Source organism: Rhincodon typus, chromosome 12 (genome assembly GCF_021869965.1).
Source record: "Rhincodon typus isolate 14 chromosome 12, sRhiTyp1.1, whole genome shotgun sequence".
NCBI lineage: Eukaryota > Metazoa > Chordata > Chondrichthyes > Orectolobiformes > Rhincodontidae > Rhincodon > Rhincodon typus.
The window spans coordinates 27,441,098-27,464,574 of record NC_063343.1 but is presented as its reverse complement, the minus strand read 5'-3'; the positions used below and the strand labels follow the sequence as shown (position 1 = coordinate 27,464,574).

The following is a 23,477-nucleotide window of genomic DNA, read 5'->3' as shown; positions in this document are numbered from 1 at the left end:
TTTCTCCCCAAACTTGTTACTTTACCTATTGAATGAGTAGGCTTTAATGTATTGCCTGTACGATAACTTTTGAGGAATTGGTGTAGATGTTTGTGGTGGATGAACTGTGCCAGTGCTTTAGCCATTTATCAAATGTATGTGGAGTTTGTTTTGGACCTTGTGGTGTTTGGAACACGTTTAGAGTGTATGACCTTTTAAACCACGAGCGGTATTTTGAATAAGTGGATGCATTGGAGAAAAGTTCTAAATGAGGATTGGAGAGATATGTAGCCTTAGCTGGAACAGATAAACTTGCGCATGTTGCTTAAAAGAAAATAAATTGGGTCAAGCAGCATGTTCTGAACAGCAATCGAACTGTGTAGCGCAATTTCTTCTAAATTGACCTGTTCAGAGATGTTATGACACAGCTCTGCAGCTGTTAGGTCTTGAACCCAGGGGTTGCTGCTTTTTCTCTTTATTTTGTTGTAACAACGATGGTCCATTTTGGATAATCCGTGATGTTTGGGTGTGTCCTCCATTTGGTTGAGAAGACTTGTACACTAAAATACAATTAAATATTGAACAGCTGCTTTAATTTGTCTGGTCTGATACTTCTAATTGACCTTGTTCACAGCATATTTAATCTTGATGCGGAATTCCTGTGGAAAAGAAAAACTTGGAAGGAGAGTAATGTTTGTTCATTTTTTTTTTAAAAAGCGTACTGTTGGCAGGAATATTGGAAAGGAAATTACATAATTTAGTAATATCTTTTGTTCTAGAATTGTTGCTGATAGTTGAAATGTGGAAGCAATGGCCTAATGGTATTATCACTAGACTGATCCAAAAATTTGGCTAATGTTATGGGGCTCGAATCTTGCTTCGGGAGATTGAATTCAATTTTTTTTTAAAAATGTCTGGAATTAAGAATGATTGGCCACAAAATTATTGCCGATTGTTGGAAAAACCCATCCAGCTCACTAATGTCCTTCAGGGAAAGAAATCTGACTTCCACACTTGGTCTGGCCTACATGTGGCTCCAGATGCACAACAGTGTAGTGCAGTCAACTGCCCTCTGAAATTGCCTAGCAAGCCACTCGGTTTCAAGGGCAGCTAGGGACAAGCAATAAATGTTGGCCAACCGGCAGTACCCATGTCCCATGAGTGAATGAAAAAAAAAAATTAGAGTAACTATGCAGTTTTTACGTGTCATCCAGGAAACTATTTGAACCTTAATTACTTAATGCTCACCTATAGCTTGAATTACAGTGGTGCAACATTTATGATCCCAGTCATCCATTGAAATTATTTGCAGCATTCTCAAAACATCTGAAGGAGACTCATTCTGGCTGTGCAAATAGGAAACCTCGTGGCATTTGAAAGGGTAGTCACTGTGGAGCCAACACCTAAGTATTTATAAATAAAGTTATTGAATAGTTGGGGGGTGAAAATAAAATGGTAAAATGCATAGTTTAGATCTGATTTCTTCTTAGTATGAAAGAAATGATTTACTCATTATTAAGCATAACAATGTTCTTGCTTTGAATGTCCAGTGACCAATTTAATTTCAACTCTTCAATCTTTATCATTGAGTTACTATATAAACTGTTTACATGTCCAAAAGGACTATTAACCGTTAACCATCTTAGTCAAAATTCCATCCAGATAGCATCAGAGTCATAGAATCGTACAGTGCGGAAACAGACCTTTGGTCCAAATCATCCGTGCTGGCCAAGTTTCCCAAACTGAACTAGTCCTATTTGCTTGCGTTTGGCCTATGTCCCTCTAAACCTTTTCTTTTGTGACTTTCCAAATGTTTCTTAAATGTTGTAACTGTACCTGCATTTACCACTTTCTCTGGCGGTTCCATTCACATACGAATCACCCCACAGTAAAAAAAAAAAAGTTGCACCTCAGGGCCTTTTTTAAATGTTTCTCCTCTCTCCTTAAAAATAGCTTTAAAAAGAAAAGCCCCCTGATTTTGAGCACTCCCCAAAGAAACCTAATAGGGAAAAGACACTTGCTATTCACCTTATCTGTGCCCCTCATGATTTTATGAACCTCTATAAGGTCACTCCTCAACCTCTTACGGTCCAGTGGAAAAAGTCATAGCTTATCCGCAAAACTCAAACTCTCCAGTCCAGGACTATCCTCATAATTCTTTTTGAACCCTGTACAATTTATTAATATCCTTCCTATAGTAGGATAACCAGAACTGTATACAGTAGTCCAAAAGTAGCTTCACCAACGTCTCTTACAACTTCAACATGATGTCCTGTACTCAATGTGGTCTAAGCAATGAAGGCAAGTGTGCTAAAAGCCTTTTTAGGCACCCTGTTAACCTGTGATGTAACTTTGCCTGATCTGTATTCATTGTTACAGTTCAGCAATCTGAGTCAAACTTTAAACAGCAACGTATAGCTGCTATATGATTAGACCTATATTGCTTTTGCAGTTTAAAAATGAGTATGGCTGATACAGCTAAGAACAAATCTCCAGCATTGTATTCCTAATTTGGAGAACAATAGTAAAGTCTAAGTATTTTTGGTCTGAATAGATTGTGATCATTTCTAGTTAATGTGGGTAAGTTAATAAAATTTTAATCCTATAACATTCCAGGACCCTTGGACTTTGCCCTGTGAGAGCTTTTTACTACGTGATATTTGAGAGAAACCCTTCCCAACAATTGGATAACACTTGGTCCCAAATGTGTCAACAGTGGTCCTAGTCAGATGATAATTTGACTATTCACTTATACTAACCTTGTCCTGTATATTTCCTGAAATTATATGTATAGAAATAAATTAACTTACAGCTGTGATGAATTTGCTTTAGAACTGAATTAGCGCACCAAGGGTGAATGATTTTATTTTAAATGTGGTTTATAAAGCTTTTTTTAGTGTAATTTCAGGATAAAGCTTTGAAATTTATTCTTGCTGAAATATGTAAACGTTTCTTTCTAGGGTGACTAAGCACAATGTGGTTTTACTGAAGTAATCTTTATGCGAATAATAGAACTAAGATTGTTTAGTGGACAGAAACGTAAATGACTGCTATTACTTATCACTCATCCAGCAGATCATAGGCTTGTTGATTTTTCAGGCATTTAGCCTACTTGAATGCTTTGGAAATCTGAATTTTGCTGTGACTTTTAATTGCTAAGAACCATCTTTTTGAACCCCCAACTTATTTTTAATTATTCCTGCTCACTATCACATGGACTAGTAACTTGCTGAAAGTGAAAGTCTGTTTGAGTCTGCTAGTGGCCTCTGATCACAGTTGACATGTATCAATGTAAGAGAATTTTCACCAGACCGTTTTTTATTGCTAACCCCTAATTGCCCCAAGGTGGTGGTGAGCCATTGCCTTGAACCATTAGGGTTTTTGGGATATAGGTGCACTCAATACTGTTAGGAAGGATGCTCTGTTATTTTGACCAAACAAAAATGCATTGTGATATAGTTCCACAGTCTAGGCAGTATGTGTAGAGCTGGATGCGCACAGCAGGCCAGGCAGCAGCAGAGGAGCAGGAAAGCTGACGTTTCAGGTCTGGACCCTTCTTCAGAAATGGGGGGGGGGAAGGGGGCTCTGAAATAAATTACAGAGGGGGGGGAGGCGATGATCGGTGGACAGAGGAGCAGATAGGTGGAGAGAAGACGGACAGGTCAGGGAGGTGGGGATGAAGCCAGTAAAGGTGAGTGTAGGTAGGGAGTTGGGATGGAGGTTGGTCAGTGAGGGGAGGCGGGGATGAGGCTAGTAAGTAGAACATGGGGGTGGGGGTTGGTCAGTGAGGTGGGAGGAGCGGAAAGGTGGGAGAAAAGATGGACAGGTCAAGGAGGTGGGAATGAGATGGGCTGGTCTTGGGATGAGATCGGGAGTGGGGAGATTTTGAAGCTTGTCTGAGATAACAAGGTGTAGAGCTGGATGAGCATTGGCAGTTCCTACTATCTCTAGGCAGTATTGCAGATTATAGTGTTCTGCAGTTAGCTTCTGGATGGTAGTGGGATTGGAAGGTGCTGTCAAATGGTTGCCTCTAGGCTGATATATGGAGAATACTGGGCATGGTAAGTAACTTGGATGGAAGCATAAAATAGCTAAAAGATAGTTATGCTTCAACAGCAGAAAACTCTGGCAAGACTCCACCTGGTATATTGAGAGAGATTCTAGAAACTGCAATTTGAAGGGATATATTGACCTTGGAAAGACTGCAGAGTAGATATGCTAGAATGATATCTGGACTCCAAGGGCTAATCAAAACTAAATACACTTACTCTGTAATTTCCAAAGTTTGAAAACCTTGATCAAATCATCCTTTAATGAGGAGCTTGCTAAGTGATTAGAGAAATTATTCCCTCCCTTTCTCCCCAACCTTACTTATAAATGGCAATTAATGCTAGATCCACTGTTACTTTTGGCTAATGTTAATCTTTGTCAAAATTATGTGGGTAAATAAAGTTCTCACAGATTATCATTTGAATGATGGATGTTGGAGATCCTTTAACCACCACAGGAACTGAGTGACTACCTCCAAAATGTACATCATTGTTGTAATGTGGCAGAAAGATTCTGCACAGGTACATAACCACAACATGCATTTTAGATATTAAGTTGAGGGTTAAATGCAAGGAAACTAATTGAATTTGCTGATACCCTTGGAATAAAGGGATCATTTCCCTCCATTTGCTGGTACCGCCACCAAAAGGTGGCACTGCCTCTGTCCACAGATATGCCAGCCTAATCATAATTCATCTCCCTGGAAAGAGTTCAACCACATCTCTCTAACTCTGGCAAGAATGCCACTACCGAACCGAGGATGATATTTGTGAACATTTAAGTTCCTTCCTTTCGAAGCATTAAAACAAAAAGTACATGCCTATGAAAGTCCTCATCTGAATTAACTTGTTTCAACTGCAAATTACAGAAAATTCTTTTAACTAATTGCAGCTCGGGTTCAGATGTGCTGTAGCTCCCGAGTAAAATTAACATCAGAATATTTCATGAATGAAAATCTGCCTTTTTTTGATGTAGCAATAATCCATCTTTTTGGCATATTTTACATTTGGAGAGAGGTGATGCATTTATTAAACACGTATTGATGTTGGGGATGGATTTATTTTGCTCACAAATGATTAGTCATAAGATGCCATTAGCAGTGCATTAACGGAAGCTTCCATCCTTTCTAAAATAACTTCGATACTGCACCTTTCACAACCTGCATGTGCCCAACAGCCTTTACAGCCAGTTGTATTTTTTGGAAAGTGTGGTCACATCTGATTTTGTGCACAGAAATCACCCACAGGCAAAAGTTTGGTAAGGATTTTAAGCTTATGTTGATTGTGGGATGAATATTGACCAGGTCAATTTCCAACTCTTTGAAATAGTCCTATGGCATTGTAAGTGTTCGACTGAAAGGGTAGGTGGGATCTCAGTTTAAAATTCGCTTGAAAAATGGCATCTCTGACCTTCCACATTAAAATGTCATTAATCTGGTGTGCTGAAGTGTTTGAAGTGGTACTTGAACCCATTACCTTCTGACTTGGATGAATGTGTCATTCCTGAGAGTTCCAACAAAACTTTGCACTGCAGCACTAAACAATCTATCCAGAGCTGTAAAGAAGTGCTTGTATTTGGGGTGGAGCTAAAGTAAACTTTGTCACGATAATGATGAAATATGGACTTTTTTGAGTTCCATCATTTGACTTTAATACCGAGGCTTCCATGGACTGAAATAACTTTCAAAAGAAAAGGCTGACTTAAATGGCTCAACTGATAACATGGCAACAGATTGAGCCAAGCTGAGGAAAGCAATATGTCATATACTAAACATTAACTGAGACATTTCAAGAGACTGAAACCAGTCAAATGTGAAAAAAAGTGCAACTTGTATTCTTAATTTATACCTGGATAATGAGTTTTGCTGTGGAGATGACTGTCCTGCCTGGTGTTTCCAAACTGGATGATGATGAGCCCAAATGTAGAAATATCCAGATGTACAGTGTTTCAAGCAACTGCTTTGGCAGAGTTTTGGAGATAGATGTGTAACAGGAGACCTGGGAGAAGCGCTCTGTCTGCACATGCTCAGGAAAAGAAAAGCAGGTGTTGACTTCATGGATTGGAGGAACTTCAGAACACCATCTCCAAAATCTGCGGTATTCGTCACTGCTGGCCCAGGACCCAGCTAACCAACTCTGCTGTCTGACCTGCTGTGCTTTTCCAACTCCACGTTTTATCAACTGACTTCTGGCATCTGCAGTCCTTACTGTCTTAACCAAATGTGTCAGTTTATATGTTACACCTCCAGAGCACCCTAAGGACTTTTAAATTGTTATCTTAATTTTCCTTCTTGTGTTGGAGATGGCCCCCTTTTTAACTTGTGTTTATGACCTTGATGTCGCATTTTTATTTTCTATGGATTGGGAAGTAATAAATTTCCTCTCGCTTTCAGGGAGACCTCATGGTTGACTTGTGTATCCAGTAAACTAGTTAACTGTGGTTAACTGGAATGAAATATACTCCTATTTCAAAACTTATTTAAATTTTGTTGCAGCTGACTAACATAGAAAGCAGAATCTGATTTAGTCCTCTTATTTCTAACAAGTTTTAGACTAAAGCTGTGAGGAATATTAAGGCAGTTTTTTTAAAAAAGAAACTTGCGTTTAGTTGCAGCTTATTTAACTAAACTGATGCAACAGATATATATTGGAGACTAGACTTGGTATTTTGCTTAACTTGAAATAATTTAGGCATATAGCTAACTCAGTAAATGGGAGTTTGTTTTCCCTTTGCATTGGTATTGTTGCAAATTATCGTGATGAATTCAATGTTAAGAAGCTTCAACAAAATGTATTTCTTTTTAGCAATAATCAAATACAAATTTCTATAATATCCAGTTGGAAATAGTGCTTGTGGTTTGGATTAGATATACAGACTTTGATTTGTTTGTAAAATTTTTCTAATTGCTGAAACAACATCTAGTCTGACATTGCAATCTCTCTTCACAATGGAGTCATCTGTGGAATGACAAAATAGACCACTTTGACTACTTGATAAATTCTTGGTTGAAAATCAGGCTGTTGATGCACTTTGAAGCTTATTGATCATGTTGGACTCCTATCCACTGTTTGAGAAATTGTATTGTACTACTTCACGCCTAATGAGCACTGACGCTCTCCTTTCGCAGTGATCTATTGAAAAGGGATGAGGATGATAGTACTTTCTAGCATTTCAAACAGCCTTCACCTGTATCAAAATAAAGAACAGTTTTACTTTAGCCACAATGCGTGCCAAAAGTCTGCTGCATTACTTTTGGACTTGCTGCTATGTTTTTGACCAAATAGGTAGCTTTGTCAATTTTATCTCTACAGCAAACTTGGGGTGCTTTGTGAGTGGATGAATTCTAGTCACTGAAGGTCATTTTGGGCTTGATTAGAATAAATTGCTGCAGGCACTGACAATCTAACATTCTTCAGTTATTTTAACTCCTGCAGTTTGATTCATTTATGTAAACCTGCATTAGTTATGCTTAACTTGACACTGGCAAGTTACTGGCACTTAATGATACCTTAGTATTAAGGTTCTGTAGTAATTTAGTGGATCTGCTCTTTTTGCCTCAATTCACAAATGGTCGTATATCTACAAATAATTTGAACTCCATTATTTTCCGTTTGCGCCCTTCCATAAAGGAATAGGAAAAGCAACAATTTTTGGTGGCAGAAAATTATCTCTTACTGCCTTGGGATGGATGAAATGGTTTTCTGCATTTGTGGTTATGTATCTTTGAAAAGATTTGATATGTAGAATGTTATGACTATATCCTTGAATCTGTAAGTGAAGTTATTTATCCATATAATTGAAGTGTCAGTGCAGCATGTTGTCCCTTGGAAACTGATGACTTGATGCCAGGTGCAATTCATAGACAGTCTTAGCAGAATGCATGTAAGGTATCACTTTGTCATAGGAACAAACTCCCAAAGAATACCTGATCGTTAATCAGTAATACAATACGAACTATATCAAACTGTTCAAGCTTTATATGCAAACATCATTTGAAAGATTGAATTCATTTTGTGTAAGTTAATGTTGCACAATTACCAGGATATACAGTGAAATGGTAAATTTAAGTTGTCCAATATAAAATCTAAGATAAGTCAAATAACATGGAGTAAGTTTGTGGATGACACAAACATTGATTGACAGGTGAGGTAGAAAGTGTTAGATTACAGTAAGATATAAACAATGGGCAGATAAGTGGCAGATGGAAGTTATCCCTGACAAATGAAGGGTGGCCGAAGGAACAAGACAAAGGAGTACTCTAAATGGCAGGACATGAAGCTTGGAGGCAGCTTGGGGCAGTTGTCCACAAATCTCTGAAGGTGGACTGCAGTTTAATGAGGATAATAAGGCATATGCGATGCTTGCCTTGTCTAGTCATGACATAGGTTATAAGAGCAGGGAGGTCATATTGGAGCTGTGGGGAACTTTGATTAGACCACACTGGAGTTGTATGTGCTATACTGGTCACCAGACTCTCATGAAGAATGTGATTGTGCTAGAGGGGGTGCTAAGGAGATTCACCAAAGCATAGTTTAGGATGGAGCATTTTAGCTATAAAGTGAGGTTGGAATATGCTCGGTTCTTTAGTTTGAAGCGGAGAAGGTTGAGGTGTACAAGATGGAAGTGTGGATAGGATGCATGGAAAGTAGCTGTTCCCCTTAGTTGAAGGGTCAGTAACAAGGGGATATACTGTAAAAGAGAAAGTTGGGCGGTTTTGAGGAGGTTTGAGAGGGAAAAAAAGACTTCTCACCCAGACAAGTGGTGGGTCTGGAATGCACTGCTTCGGAGGTTAGTTAAGATGGGTAACGTCAATGCACTCAAGTGTCATAATATTCAAGGCTATGGGTCTAGTGTGGGGAATTTGGGACTAGTGTAGGTAGTAGTATATTTTTGGCAGTTCAGATTCAATGGGCCAAAGGGCCTCTTTTCTACACAATCTACAGAAATACTTGTAGGCTTAAAATATTGGTTGTCCATTAAAGTTGACTCAATCATAATATTGGATTGTAATTAATCTAAATGTTTGGGTGTGCAGGATTGATCAAAACTGACATTGCAGTTTCAAGATATTAAAGTAATTCAGCTAAAGACTGACTTTATATGAATAAATTGTTTTGGCAACTCCATTCTTGCTAGGAATTTGTGCAAATTGTAGCCCCATTGGTTGAAATGCTTCAGTATTGTCATCCAGTTTGTTTAGTAAGTATTCATTCTTGATGTTAGATCTAGATGATAATTGGCAGGTCACTTGAACATGAAATTGGAACTGAGCCTAGTTCTATTCTTGCTCAGTGCCTACATGTAGTAGTGCTTAGTGATTCAAGACCTTTAATTCTGGAATTAAAACTAGTCTTGCTTGTTTGTACAGCTTTGTGCTGCACTATATAGCATGTTTTATCTGCCTGATCATCAGAATTAGGAAAGTGACCTTGGATTTCAGTGGCTAGCCATAGACAAATAAACATAAATGACATAAATACATGTTGAAATTTCAGGCAAGTTGAGTTTGATATGCAGAGAATACATTATTCAAATGATTTGAGGAGAAAGGCTATTGTTCCTATTATTCCTTATTTAATCTAATGTTAAGAATGGTCATTTGTTCAGCACAGTGAGAATTCCAAGTACCTTTTTGTATGGTTTGCGCTTTCTGTGAGGAGGGGGGTGGAAGGTGGAGGGGGAAAAAATGTAATGTTCACAAAGGCAAGAAATGTGACAGATGTGTTTTGGCCATTAGCTAAATTGTTATTTCTGTTGAATATTTAGAACCTTAAAATGGGGAGCTAGGAAGTATCTTTTTTGTAATGTCATCCCTTGACCACTAAAAGTCTTTGGGCTTCCTTCACGTGCTCCTCTTCCACGCCTCCACCCCACCGCACCTAAAAGAGTGCACTTCTGCCAAGTGAGCAACATCAGTCAATAACCCTCAGAGAAGGGATAATCTTCATAAATTAGTTATTTTACTGACCGTGTAATTTTCAGGAAAAAAAAATGTAAATTATTCAGGCTAACAGGCTGTAACATTGAGAAATTGGAAAATGTTATACTTTGAACTGTTTCCAGATTTTTGGCAGCTTGCATATGCTAATTCAATAAATTTTTTTTATTCAAATTAGAAATAGAATAGGCAAGGGATTTCAGTAATAGATTTAGAGGAAAATATTCATTCCACCACATTCTGAAAAATCAAAGAACCTTGATCACTAATACAGTACCATATCTCTATTTCAATTCTTGAATTTGCTATAATGTATTGTTATCACTGTTCTCTCCTTCCAGAAATAGTTACAATGTTGCAGGATGGGGTAGGAGGGCAAGCTGAGCTAAAGATGGGTTAATTTGCCGCATGAAGTGAGAATTATCATACTTTAAGTCTTAGTTCCTATTTTGTGCATCTCTTCCTACTGACAAGGTCCATTGTAACCCAAATTCTGCAGTTTTTGCTTAAATTTCAATTAGGATTGGATTACAATTAATAATTTGGTGAATAATGTCATATTGCAAAATTGAAGCTAATATTGAATTTGATTTCATCTGTCTTGTACTTCATATTGCAGCTGTTTCTGATTGACTTTGGTTTGGCTAAAAAGTACCGTGACAACCGGACAAGGCAACACATACCATATAGGGAAGACAAAAATCTTACAGGAACAGCACGATATGCCAGCATCAATGCACATCTAGGTATTGAACAGAGGTGAGTGCATTATTTGGTAACATGACTAAAATTTGTTGGCTTTTGACTGACATTGAGCTGTAACAGCACCTGAATAGATGGTCCCTATCCCGTTGACCTGTGAGAGCTGGTAGCATTTGACATAAACCAACGGATCAGGTGTTTGAAGGCTGATCAAGTTGTGTGCAACATTATTTCAGTCTTTCTGGATGGCGAAAAGGTCATTGTTGAAGCAGCTGAGGATGGTTCAGCCTAGATGCTGTCCAGAGAACTCCGATAGCGTCTAAGTCTGAGATTTTGGTGGTCTTTGTGCTGGTATGACTGCAACTGTTGAAAGTTTTTTTTGCTTTGATTTCCATTTACTTCAGTTTTACGAGGTCATAGGCCTGGAGTTGTGGTCATAGTGGAACCCAAGTTGAGTATTACTGAGCAGTTGATTAGTAAGTACCATTTGATAGCACTGTCAGAAATTTCCATCACTTTGGAGTAATAATTGTTTGAATTGCATTTTTTTTTTCCTTTTCTGTGGGATGAATCTGAGCAATTTTCTGCTTGATTGGGTAAATCCCAATGTTGTACCTATACCTGAACAAGTTGCTTATGGAAGTGATTAATTCTGGAGCATGATCACTGTAGCTGGGCAGTTGTCTATCCTCATAGCTTTCCTGTATCTAATGCTGTCAATAATTTCTACATGTGGGTGAATGCTGAGGAAAGGTGAGCCATCCACTCAGCACTTCTAGGTGAACTGAATTACTGTGCAGGAATCATTGAAGATGAGACCGATATGTGGAAGCATTGCCTATTAGTCAAAATATCCATCACAACGCAAGATAGCTTATGACAGGACTTCTGGGATTTATATGTGTTTGTAGAATCGTTTATCTGTCTACTTTCATTTGCTTGACATGCATGTGGTCACATTTAACTTCTTAGTTCAGTTTTGGGTGTGTTAACAAACTGCAGTATTTTCCCATTCTCTTGCATGTGCTCAAAGAATTTTGAGTGAACAGCTTTGTGACAGCAAGTTTGTTTTCTAGAATACAGGGAATAAAAGCACAGTAAGTGTATTTTATTCACTTTAAACATAACTTGAAGGCATGAGTTGCTGCTTAGCATTGGTATTTCTGGCAGAATTTATTTTCATTTTGATTGAGTATAAAGCTTGAAAACAGGCACATTTTCACGCTTAAGAGGAAGGGTGTAATTTGAGCTTGAATGTATTTGGGAAAATATTTCCTGCATTGAATAGATTTTTGCTTCCCAACATACTGGTGAAGACACCACTTTTTTTTCCGGGAATAGAGATTGCATTTTCAGTAGAAAATGCAGGTGTGTTTTAAACTCTGCAGTCTTTTTCCAGACTTTTATGTTGCTTTAATTATCAAAAGTAAATAAAATGGCATGCTATCTTTTACTGGCTGTGAGGCTGTCAGCTGTAGGATATTCTAAAACATTTTTAGAAGGAAATTCGTTTTGCCTAAACTTGTTCAAACTACCATGATTTGACTTCAAAAATGAAACACTAGTATCTAATCGCAGGATATCCAAACTGCACCTAAAGGTGATCAGAATGCTGGATGTTTTGAGTGTAAGCCCTTTTTTAAACACAGCATAGTTTCATTCAAGACCATGTTAGAATTGGGGTTGCCAGTTTATTTAATTCTAAAATGATTGGAATTAATGAATAGAACTTTTTAAATTTGTCACTTTTTGTCATTGATTTTTTATTCATGCATTTCCACCAGGAAAGAGCACCAGGAGCTGTTGAAATTGGTATAGGAAGCACAGTGGTTACTCTGACCTTCATTGCTGTCTTAGCTATAGTGTAAAGAGGTGAAGATGTGGAGGGGAGGGGGGCCTGTTGTTGGTGTTTCATGGCTCTTGAAACAGTGATTTATTAAGATGATTATTTCAGAATCAGTGTCCGTGTGTCTTGTTATGGACTATACCAAACCCCCTCAAAACATGTCAAGTGGATAGCCTAAACCCTAAACTTCTCTTGTTTTAAAGGCAAGTACCAGGTGTTGCATTCCTGATACAGTTCAGTTGGTCACACTACCAGTCTTGAAGCAAAACCTACTTTATTCATACACTATAGTTAAAATACAGACAAAATAAAAGAACAGAAATTGTCAATTGCAGATCCAACTGCAAACCTGCTCCATTAGAGTTAGTCATAGGGATATACAGCAAAGAAGCAAACCCTTCAGTCCAACTCGTCCATGCTGACCAGATATCTTAAATCAAGTCCCATTTGCCAGCATTTGGCCCACGTTCCTCTTAAACTGTTCCTATTCATATACCATCTAGATGCCTTTTAAATGTCCACCACTTCCTCTGGCAGCTCATTCCATACACACACCACTCTCTGTGTGAAAGAATTGCCTCTTGGGTCCCTTTTAAATCTTTCCCTCTAGCCCTAAATTTACTCCCTCTAGTTTTGGGCTCCCCCACCCCTAGGGAAAAGACCTTGTCTATTTACCCTATTCATGCCTCTATGATTTTAAAAATCTGTAAGGTCACCCCTCAGTCTCCAATGCTCTCAGGGAAAGTAGCCCCAGTCTATTCAGCCTCTCCCTATAGTTCAAATCCTGTAACCATGGCAACATCCTTGTAAATCTTTTCTGAATCCCTCAAGTTTCACATCTTTCCTATAGCAGAATTGAACGCGGTATTCCAAAAGGGGCCTAACTGATGTCCTGTACAGCCGAAACATAACCTCCCACTCTTATTCTCAATGCACTGACTAATAAAGACAAGCATACAAAACACCACCTTCACTACCCTGCCTGCCTGTGACTTCACTTCAAGGAACTATGAACCTGCACTCCAAGGTGTCTTTGTTTAGCAACACTCCCCAGGACCTTACCATTAAGGTGCCCTGATTTGCCCTTCCAAAATACACCTCACATGTATCTAAATTAAACACTGTCATGCCTCAGCCCATTGGCTGATCTGATCAAGATCTCATTGTAGTGAGATAACCTTCTTTGCTGTCCACTACATCTTAAATTTTGTCATCTGCAAACTTACTAACCGTACCTCCTTTGTTCACATCCAAGTCATTTTCAAAAATGACAAAAAGCAGTGGACCCAGCACTGATGCTAATGGCACACAGCTGGTTGCAGTCCTTAACCACCACCCTCTGTTTCCAACCTTCGAGCCAGTTCTGTATCCAAATGGCTTGTTCTCCCTGTATTCCATGTGATCTAACCTTTCTAACTGGCCTACAATGTAGAACCTTGACAAATGCCTTGCTGAAATCCATGTGGATCACGTCCACAGCTCTGCCCTCATCAATCTTCATTACTACTCCAAAAAAACCCAACCAAGTTAATGAGACACAATTTCCCATGCACAAAGCCATGTTGACTGTCCCTAATCAGACCTTGCCTTTCCAAGTACATGTAAATCCTGTCCCTCAGTATTCTCTCCAACAACTGGCCCACCAATCTATAGTTCCCTGGCTTGTCCATACCATCTTGCTTAAATAGCGGCACCTCAGCTGTGGCTATCAGTGATATAAATATCTCAGCAAGGGGCCTGGCAATTGTTTCTCTGAGTTCTAGGGTACACCTGATCAGGTCCTGGGGATTTATCCACCTTTGTGTTTTTAAGATGTCCAGCACTGCCACCTTAGTAATATGGGCACTTTTTCAAGATGTTGCTGTTTATTTCCCCACATTCTGTATCTTCCATATCCTTCACAGTAAACACTCCAGCTTGCATCAAAGTGGATTCTACCGTCCTGCACCGAACAAAGACCCATCCACCCCCCACCCTCAATGGTGTCAGGATGGAAAAATGTTTGGAAAATACTCGTCGATAACATCCCAAGTTGCTTCTGAAGGGGACACAACCAGCCTAATGAGATAAAAGGTGTGCTCAAAAGTTGGGTTGTGTTCTTGACTATGGTGAACTGTGTGGCAGAATTTGACAAGTCTGGTGAGGTCATCTCGGTCAAGCTCATCTCATTCCATCTTTTATGCTTTTCACAAACAGCACAGCGACATTGAGATTGGGCAGTGGCAAGGTGCCAGTTGATGGGGATTAACATTCAGTAAACAGCTTATTAATGACGCAACTTATCTCAATAATATTCAGCCTCCCATCTTATCAAACTTGTCAAACTAGCTAAATGTTGGAAAAAAATTGACAAAGATGCCAGAGGGGAACCTGGTGGATTCAGCTCACTGCTTGCTTGAATGACCTCCAGACTGGGCATGATCCATTTGCACCAGTCAAGCGCACACCGTTCATCTATGATCAGTGGGATCTGCTTGGAGTTGTCAGGGTGAAATTTACCCTCTGGCTTTAATTCTGTTCCCTCTTCCTTTCTGTAAATTAAGGCTCACATTTGTACACTTATTTGACCAGTTGCTTGCTTGTATGTGATGTCCCCCTACTGGACAGTGACAAGATGTGGGTCTGCAATGAGGTCGTCATTGGCAATCACTCACTAACAAATATGATTGTCTAGCTAGGAAATTCCTTATTATTGGCTATGGGTCATTGTTTGGCTGAGCCCAATCCGAGATCTGCATTTCCAACGACACATTTAGCCAGTGTTTTTGGGAGGTGGAATTGGTCCTTGGCCTTGATCATCATCTCTTCTTCCTCCAGATGCTTTTCTGTACTTCCTTTTACTGATGGGTGTTCTCAAGGAATTGTCCTTTCCTACAGGAGGTTCCTCCAAGTGGGTTTCTACTGAGCAAGGGTCTCCCACATTGAAATCTATCCTCCATTTCTTGAAGGAAGCAAACAGGATTCCTTGAAGTACTTCCTTTGATCTCCTCTTATTTGAGTGCCTTTTATTGAGCTAGGTGAAGATGATTGGCTTTGGTAGTTGGAACTTGGGCATCCTTACCACATGGCTGGTCCAGCAGAGTTTGATTTCAGATGACCATGGTCTCTGCTGATTCTAATGGCTTCTTCTAGGATGCTGATATTAGTATGCCTGTCCTGCCAGCTGATGCAGAAAATCTCTCTAAAACAGCATTGGTGGTACTCCTGCAGAACCTTGAGGTGTACCTATATGTAATCTTCTATTTTGGAGCCATATAAAAGAGTTGAGAGGATGATTACCTTGTACACCAAGATCTTGGTATCATCATGGATGTCACATTCGTTGAAAACTGTAATCCTACGGTGCCCAAAGGTGATACAGTCAGTTTGGATGTGATGTTGGATCTTAGCATTGATGTCAGTCTTAGACAAGAGGTGGCTCCCCAAGTAGAAAATGTCTCATATTTGGGAGGATTTCTCCATTGATTTTAATGGAGGGATGGGCTGTAACCTGCTGTGGGTGGGATTGGTAATGGACTTGAGCTGCTTTAAGGCTGAGATCAGTTCTTCAGTGTGGTTCATGAAGGCATTGAGCGGCTTGGAGATTTGCTTCCAAGAAAGCGGATGATGTTATCTCTATACTGAAATTCCACAAGCAAGTGTCATTTTCTTCTTGGATTCAATTGGTTGAGCTTGAAAAGTGTCTACAGGAGGGACAGAAAAATCTCCACCACACTGGGAAGCTTGTTGATAAGATGAAGAGTGGTGGCGATGAAGATGGAGAAAAGAATGCAGATGATCTGCATTCATCTCTGCTTGACCCCTGTCTTGAACTCAGTGGATTCTGTTGGTGAGGACAGTTGCTGGCGTCTTGTCATGGAGGAGACAGAGGCTGTTGATGAGTTTTACTGCACAGCCAGCCTTTTGACAGATTCTTCCATAGCACTCCATGAATGATTGAGTCCAAAACCTTGCTCAGAGTGATTGTTGTTCCTGGCATTTCTCTTAGAGTTGCTGAGCGATGAAAATCATGCCTTTGGTTCTTGTTTGGTTAGAAGCCACACTGGCATTCTGGAAGGATTTCCTCAGACTGGGAGGAAGCACCTAGTGATGGAGAGTAGGGAGATTCATCTAGTTCCCACAGTCCACTCTGTCTGCTTTCTTGAAGGCAGTAGTGATGGCAGCATCCTGAAAATCAGGGATTTCTTTTGTTCCAGGTTTTCAGGAACAGTCAATGGAGATAAATGGTAAGCTCTGCTGCTGTAAGTTTGAAAATCTCTGCTGGAATCCTGTCCTATCCAGTGGCTTTTCCATTCTTTGTGTTTAATAGCAGTTTCAACTTCCGCCACCTGATATGGAACTTGAAGATCATCTTTGTGGAATGGGGATTTCAACAGACATTCTCGTTGACGATTGTATTGCGATTTACAAGTATTTTGAAGTTTTCTCCATCGGAGGTTGATGGCTCTCAAAAGGGTTCCATCCTTCCTCGACACTGGTTTGTGGCCATAGGTGTTCGGTCATTATGTTGCCTTGATGATACTGATGAAACCCAGGTGTCATGCTTGTTGCCCAAGAGTTGCAGCTCCTTATCTTTCTCAGTCTACTGTTGGGACTTGATTTCCCTAGTTCTTTTTTTGTAACTTCGTTTGCTGTTTGAGTTCTGTCTGTGTCACTGGTGTTATTTTGCCAGGCACAGAAAGCTCACCTCCTCTTGTTGGGAGATTATGGATGATATGGTCATTCTTGTCAAACCAGTCTTGGTATTTCTGGTCTTGTAGATGATTTCTTCACAGTATGAGATGATGGCTGTCTTCAGCTTTTTCCACAATTCCTCCTAATCATTAAAATGAACAGAATGGTGCTGACTTCAAGTGAGCTCATATGGACAGGTAAATATGTGGTTAAACAGTGACAAGGATGACAGAATGGGGTGTATGCTGTGAACGCTGGCTGTGGTTGCTGTGCCATTACGTTGTTAGTGAGTGGCAATGTTGCACAAGTATTGACAATCCAGTTGCACAGCTTCTCAGATAATGTGGGTGCAAGCGATGATGTTTTGACAGATATCCACTTAGAAGCAAATTGCTGTACGAATGGAACATGGTAAGTTGGATGGAAATCCGACACAAGAAACACAATTGGTGCATTGTCAGTAATTAAGTTTGAGATAGGGCAAGAAAACCTGACCTCGCAGGGAAAATCCTTCTGAAAAACTAGACACAATTTGGGACTTGGCCAAAACACCATAAAACTCAGCCCTCGTTTGCCATAGCTTGAAAAGTGTATTAGTTATATAGCACCTTTCACAACCTCGTGATGTACAAAGTACTTCACAATCAGCTGTAGGTGTTAACGAGTTTCACTGTTGTAATGGAAGAAATCCATTTAATTCATGTATCCGCTAGTAATGAAACACCAAGTAGACCACATCTTTCTTGATCAATGGGTTATAGTATTTTGAATTACATAGAATTTTAGAATCATACAGCACAGAAGAAGACTGTTTTGCCCATTGTGGCCACTTTGAATTATCCAGTTAACCCAATGCCATCTGCAGCATGCCATAGTCTTCAAATTTCTCCCTTTGAGTATTTGCTAATATAGCAATAATAGCAACCTACATATAAGTCAACTTTAACAAGTAAAACTTCTCTAGGTGTTCTACTAAAGCACTTTCAGACACTGACAAGAGTGTGGAGCTGGAGGAACACAGCAGGCCAGGCAGCATCAGAGGAGCAGGAAAGTTGACATTTCGGATTGGGACCCAAAATTCTGAAGGAGGCTCCTGACCCGAAGCATCAACTTTCCTGCTCCTCTATTGCCTGGCTTGCTGTGTTCTCCAGCTCCACACTGTTGTCTCTGACTCCAGCATCTGCAGTTCTTGCTATTTCTTCAGACACTGAGATTGTTAAGAGGAATTAGTGCAGGTGATTAAAACTTCATGAAAGAGATGACACCAAGATTGGTATAATGGACAGTAGAGAAAGTTTGCTAGGATTACAAAGATCTTAATCAATTGGGTCAATGGACTGAGGAGTGGTAGATGAAGTTTAATTTGGATAAATGAGGTATTGCATTTTGGTAAAACAAACAAGGGCAGGACTTCTACAATTAATGGTAGAGCCTTGGTTAGTGTTGTAGAGCAGAAACCTAGGGATTCAGGTACATAATTCTTTGAAATTTGTCACAGGTAGACAGGGTGGTTAAGATGTTTAGCATGTTTGCCTCCTTTGCTCACTCCTTTTGAGTATTGGACTTGGGATGCCGAATTGTAGTTATATGGGGTATTGATGAGGCCTCTGCTGGAGTACTGTGCAGTTCTGGTTGCTTTGTTACAGGAAGGATATTATTAAATGGAGAGGATTCCGAAGAGATTTACCAGAATATTGCTGGGAATGGAAGGTTTGAATTTACAAAACTAGGTTGGGACTTTATTCACTGGAGCTTGGGAGGTTGAGGAGTGACCTTTTATAGAGGTTTGTAAAATCATGAGGGGTGTAGATGAGGTGAATAGCAGAGATCTTTTCCCTAAGGTGGGGGAGTTCAAAACTAGGGAGTATTCTTAAGGTGAGAGGAGAAAGATTTAAAAAGGACGAGGGGAGCTTTTTTACACAGTGGTCAGTGTGGAATGAATTCCCAAATGAAGTGCTGGATGCAGATACAGTTACTACATTTTTTTTTTAAACAGACCGAAGGGTCTGTTTCCATGCTATGACTCTTGACTCTAATTGGCTTAATTGTAAACTCTATCAAAATGATTAACAAAATATATGTATTAACTAATAATTAACTGCTCCAATATAGTAACGTCCCATAAACACACCCTTGGCAAAGACAAATTCAGTAAAGTAGATCACCTAGCATGCAATTCTAGCAACAGAAAGAGAACCACCAGCTTTTAGCTGTAACTGATGAAAAATAACTTGCACATCCAACTTCAACACCCCAGCAGCAACTGCTACTGAAGGCTAAAACTTAAAGTCCAGGTTCTGTGGGAGCTTGACCCCACCCATTCGGGCTGTTTCTATTGTTCCAATGTTTATTTAAAAAAAACCAAGGCAGCTCAAGCTGTTTGTGATTAGCTTTGGAGCACACTTCTCGGTACCTCTGCCCCAAACGTTCTTAAAAGAACAGGATCAAACGTGCCTCTTAAAGCCATTGTATTGTGACAGTCTGTACTGACTTGTTTGTGGTAATTACTTGATCAACAAGAAAATAACTTGTGATATGTGTTATGATGTAAAGCTGGGTATAACTTGAGGGGAAAAATAAACCGATACCAAAACTTCAGTAGATAGTTTTAATCAACTTGATCAGACGTGGTATGATCTGGCCAAAACTGGCTATTTCATCTGAAGTTCCCAAGAGCTGGAGTTTTGATTTTGCTAGTAAAATTAGTAAAAGCCAGATTCAAATTGAAATGTTTGCAGAGGATTGAATTTTTTTGCAATCAGATCAATTAAGTACAAGCTGGGTAGACAATATTAATTTTAAAAGTTCTCTCGTAGGTTTTCAGAAATCCAGAAATCTTGCTCATTGTGCCCTACGTTGGGACTCTTGGGTTTTCACTTGCATCCTGTAGGTTGAGATGTCAACTGATTTTAACTTGTTCTCCTTGGCTATTTCTGGGTTTCAGTACTCTAAAGCTTTCCAAGTGAAATGGTTAAGATACTTTCCATTTTGGTTTTGCAATTTCTTGAGAACAACTATCTTTTTTTGCCCAACAGTCGTCGTGATGATATGGAATCTCTAGGATACGTACTGATGTACTTCAACAGAACAAGCCTTCCTTGGCAAGGATTGAAGGTAAATCCAAGGCAGATGGCATCAAAATAAGTAGCAACATAGATCAACCTTAACGTAATGGTTTGAGTTGGAATTATATACATCTGATCTTCGTATTTATTCAGTAAATTTGTAGCATTTCTGACCCGTAGTTGAGGAAATTAGTCTAAGAATTAAGAGCAGGAGTATGCACCATATGAGCCTTTAGCCTGCTCTTTAATACAATTCTGGCTGATTTTTTTTTTTCACCCTCTATTCCAATTTCTGGTCTGTTTGCTATATACATTGATTCCCTGTGGGACCAAACTTATGTCCATCTCAGTGTTAACTAAACTCTGTGATGGAGAATCTACAACCTGTTGGGTAGACTACAAAGATTCACTGGGCTTTATATAAATTTCTTCTATCTCATCCTAAATGATCTGCCCTAATGAATCTGTGATTCTGAGCTCTAGATTGTCCTGGCTGGCAATGTCTGCCATGTCAAGCTCTATTTACCTTGCATGTTTCCATGAGATCAGTTCTCATTCATTATTGTGGCCAAAATACAAGCCCAGTTTACTTGGCTTCTTGCTACAGGACAATCTTGTCATCGCAGGAATGTATCCAGTAATCTCTTCCTAGGAAGTACATCCTTTTTAAATATGGAAGTCAAACCCACACAGAGTACTCCAGGTGTGATCTCACCTAAGTGTTATACAATTATAGCAAGACTACCTTGTTCTTATCAATCTCCTTGTGATAAACTGGACTTTTTTTTTTAAAAACTCCATCTCAAGGAATGAGAAGCTAGTATGCAGATTTGGGATTTGAGTCTTGGGATATACTTTGCGTACTGTGTAAATTTTTATTATGTTCTGAATGCATTGGATTAATTATATTGTATAAAGTCTTTTTTGGAATGATGTGAATAATGTATAAAGACATTTCTCAGCTTAAGACTTTTAGAACAAACCTTTCAAACTTGCAGATCAAATCTGTAAGAAAATGCTGCTGAGCCATTTCATATGAAGTATTTACCAATCAGCCAATAATGCACAGACTGCTAGCATCTTCAGATGTGTGGAATATGCATCAGGTATAATTGTGATCTGTTCTTCACTAGTTTTCATTCCCTCCAAACTCAACTTATCATACAAATAAAAGCAAAACACTGGATGCTGAAAACCAGGACTGCTGGAGAAACTGAAGAAGGCAGTTTTCTTCACAGCAAAGAATCCTACTGGACTAGAAGTATTGACTGTATCCCTCTGCTGAGTTTCTCCAGTATTCTGTTTGTTTCAACTGATATCCTGCTACTGTTTATAAATACTCCTGGGAGATCTCTTGTGTGCCATGCTTGTCTGTGATGCATTATCCTCACACCACTGTGGGTTGTCTGTAAAGAGAGTTGCCGTAGTCCTAGCAGACTATAGAAGTCTCATTAGAGAGACACGGTAGTGGCGTGCCATAGCTCAGGCAAGGCGAGAGATTGAGAAGCAGAGTCCTTCATGGTAACTTCAGCCGGTGTGGGAATTGAGCCCACGCTTTTGATGTTGTTCTGTGTCATAAACCAACCTTCCAGCCACATGAGCTAACACTCCGTGTCTGTAACCATTCTGTGACTAATTATCCTCCATGATGCGTTATCCTATCTTCATAGATAAAAGTGTAGAACTGGATGAACACAGCAGGCCGAGCGGGAAAGCTGACTTTTCGGGTCTCGATCCTTCAGAAAAATTTCCTGCTCCTCTGATGCTGCTTGGCCTGCTGTGTTCATCAAGCTCTGCACCTTGTTTTCTCAGATTCTCCAGCGTCTGCAGTTCCTACTATCTCAACCTATCTTCGCCCCTGCTATGTCTTGCCCACTTCCTTTGCTCTGCTTTCTACGTACCTCCCTGATATGCAATTGGAGTATCTTCTGCATTTGGTGAATACCTCAAGCATAAGTGATTGCAGCTAAGTGTAGCATAATTTTGCTGTTTGCATTGTAAATACAAATAAGTGGCTCTTTTTCTGATGCCAGTAATTTTAAGGGCAGATGAAAATTGTGGTTTGTGATTAAGTGTTTAGATTGAGAAAGAAACTACATTTGTATGATAAAAACACTTGGAAGCATTTGTTACATGAAACAAATATGTAAACATTTTGTCCTGGAGGCTTGTTAAACTAATTGAATCATGCTGTTCTTATGGTATTGTTCCTGCAAAATTAAATTTTCAAATGCTGACAGCGTTCGCAAAAGCACACGTATTACATCAGTCCACCTTTTAAAATAATAGAAGGCCTCTGATTTGTTGAAAGTGTAGCTGATCTCTTTCATTCAAAGGAAACTGGAAACATTGCCTTCATATGCGGTACAACAATTCTGAATGATACTCGCCGTATTTTATATAGCCATAATTGTGAATTTTTGACATAAGCTCATTTTATGTGACAGACCTCAACACTTACTTGTAAATACTGTTGTAACTGGATTTTAAATGGTCTCAGCCATCTTTTTAACCAAGCATGATGGATTAATGTGCCACTACCACTTCTTCAAAAGCCATTTGTTTAATTAGATATCATCGTTGACAATCTAGTAAGTAATTGACAAGGTCTAGACGACAACAGTTTGGTTTCTGCACCTGTTTATTTTCTTTCAACTACTTATTAGAAGATACTTGAGTCCACTTGGATTTCAACTGGTTTACTTTTACTAGATGAGCAATTGATGACTTTTGAAAAATGTGGATTTTGGCGTAGTGATGCTGGTGCATTTGAGCCAGGCAGACAGATTAATGATGGCTAGACTTGTATTTGCAAACAATAAATGGAAGTTTTTTTTTGTCATTAAGCATGTTCCTCCCTCAATATTCCCTCCCTCTACCCATTCAAATGCAGTATTTTACTGCTGTAGATCAAATAAGGGCACGAGCCAAGGAATAGATCAGTTATTGGTGTTCTGCACAGCCCAGTGCCATACTAGGTGTTAACCTTACATTCTGGGATCTTAATTTTCAATAAATGTCTGCATGTGGTCAGTATTAAGTGCATATAAGAAGCTGTTTAAAGTTTGATCTAGCTTCAGTCACTTGTTTGGTTTTTTAATTAATGGTAATGATTTGTACTTTTGCACCAACTTGCGTGAATTAATGAGGTGATTTGTTTTAGTGCTTGCACTTCCTATTTGCTACTCAAGACAGTAATTGCTATTTGATGTGGAGATAGTAG

General features: G+C 39.3%; 1 protein-coding gene across 2 annotated transcripts in view; it reads left to right on the top strand.

The window, feature by feature from the left end:
* The window catches only part of csnk1a1 (casein kinase 1, alpha 1), a 50,433-nt gene that overhangs the window by 17,640 nt on the left and 9,316 nt on the right, over positions 1-23,477 (top strand). For both annotated transcript variants that reach the window (XM_020518646.2, XM_020518654.2), the window contains 2 exons: positions 10,587-10,726; positions 20,225-20,303. In XM_020518646.2, coding sequence (XP_020374235.1) covers positions 10,587-10,726; positions 20,225-20,303 — 219 coding nt within the window. The remainder of the gene's footprint in view (positions 1-10,586; positions 10,727-20,224; positions 20,304-23,477) is intronic.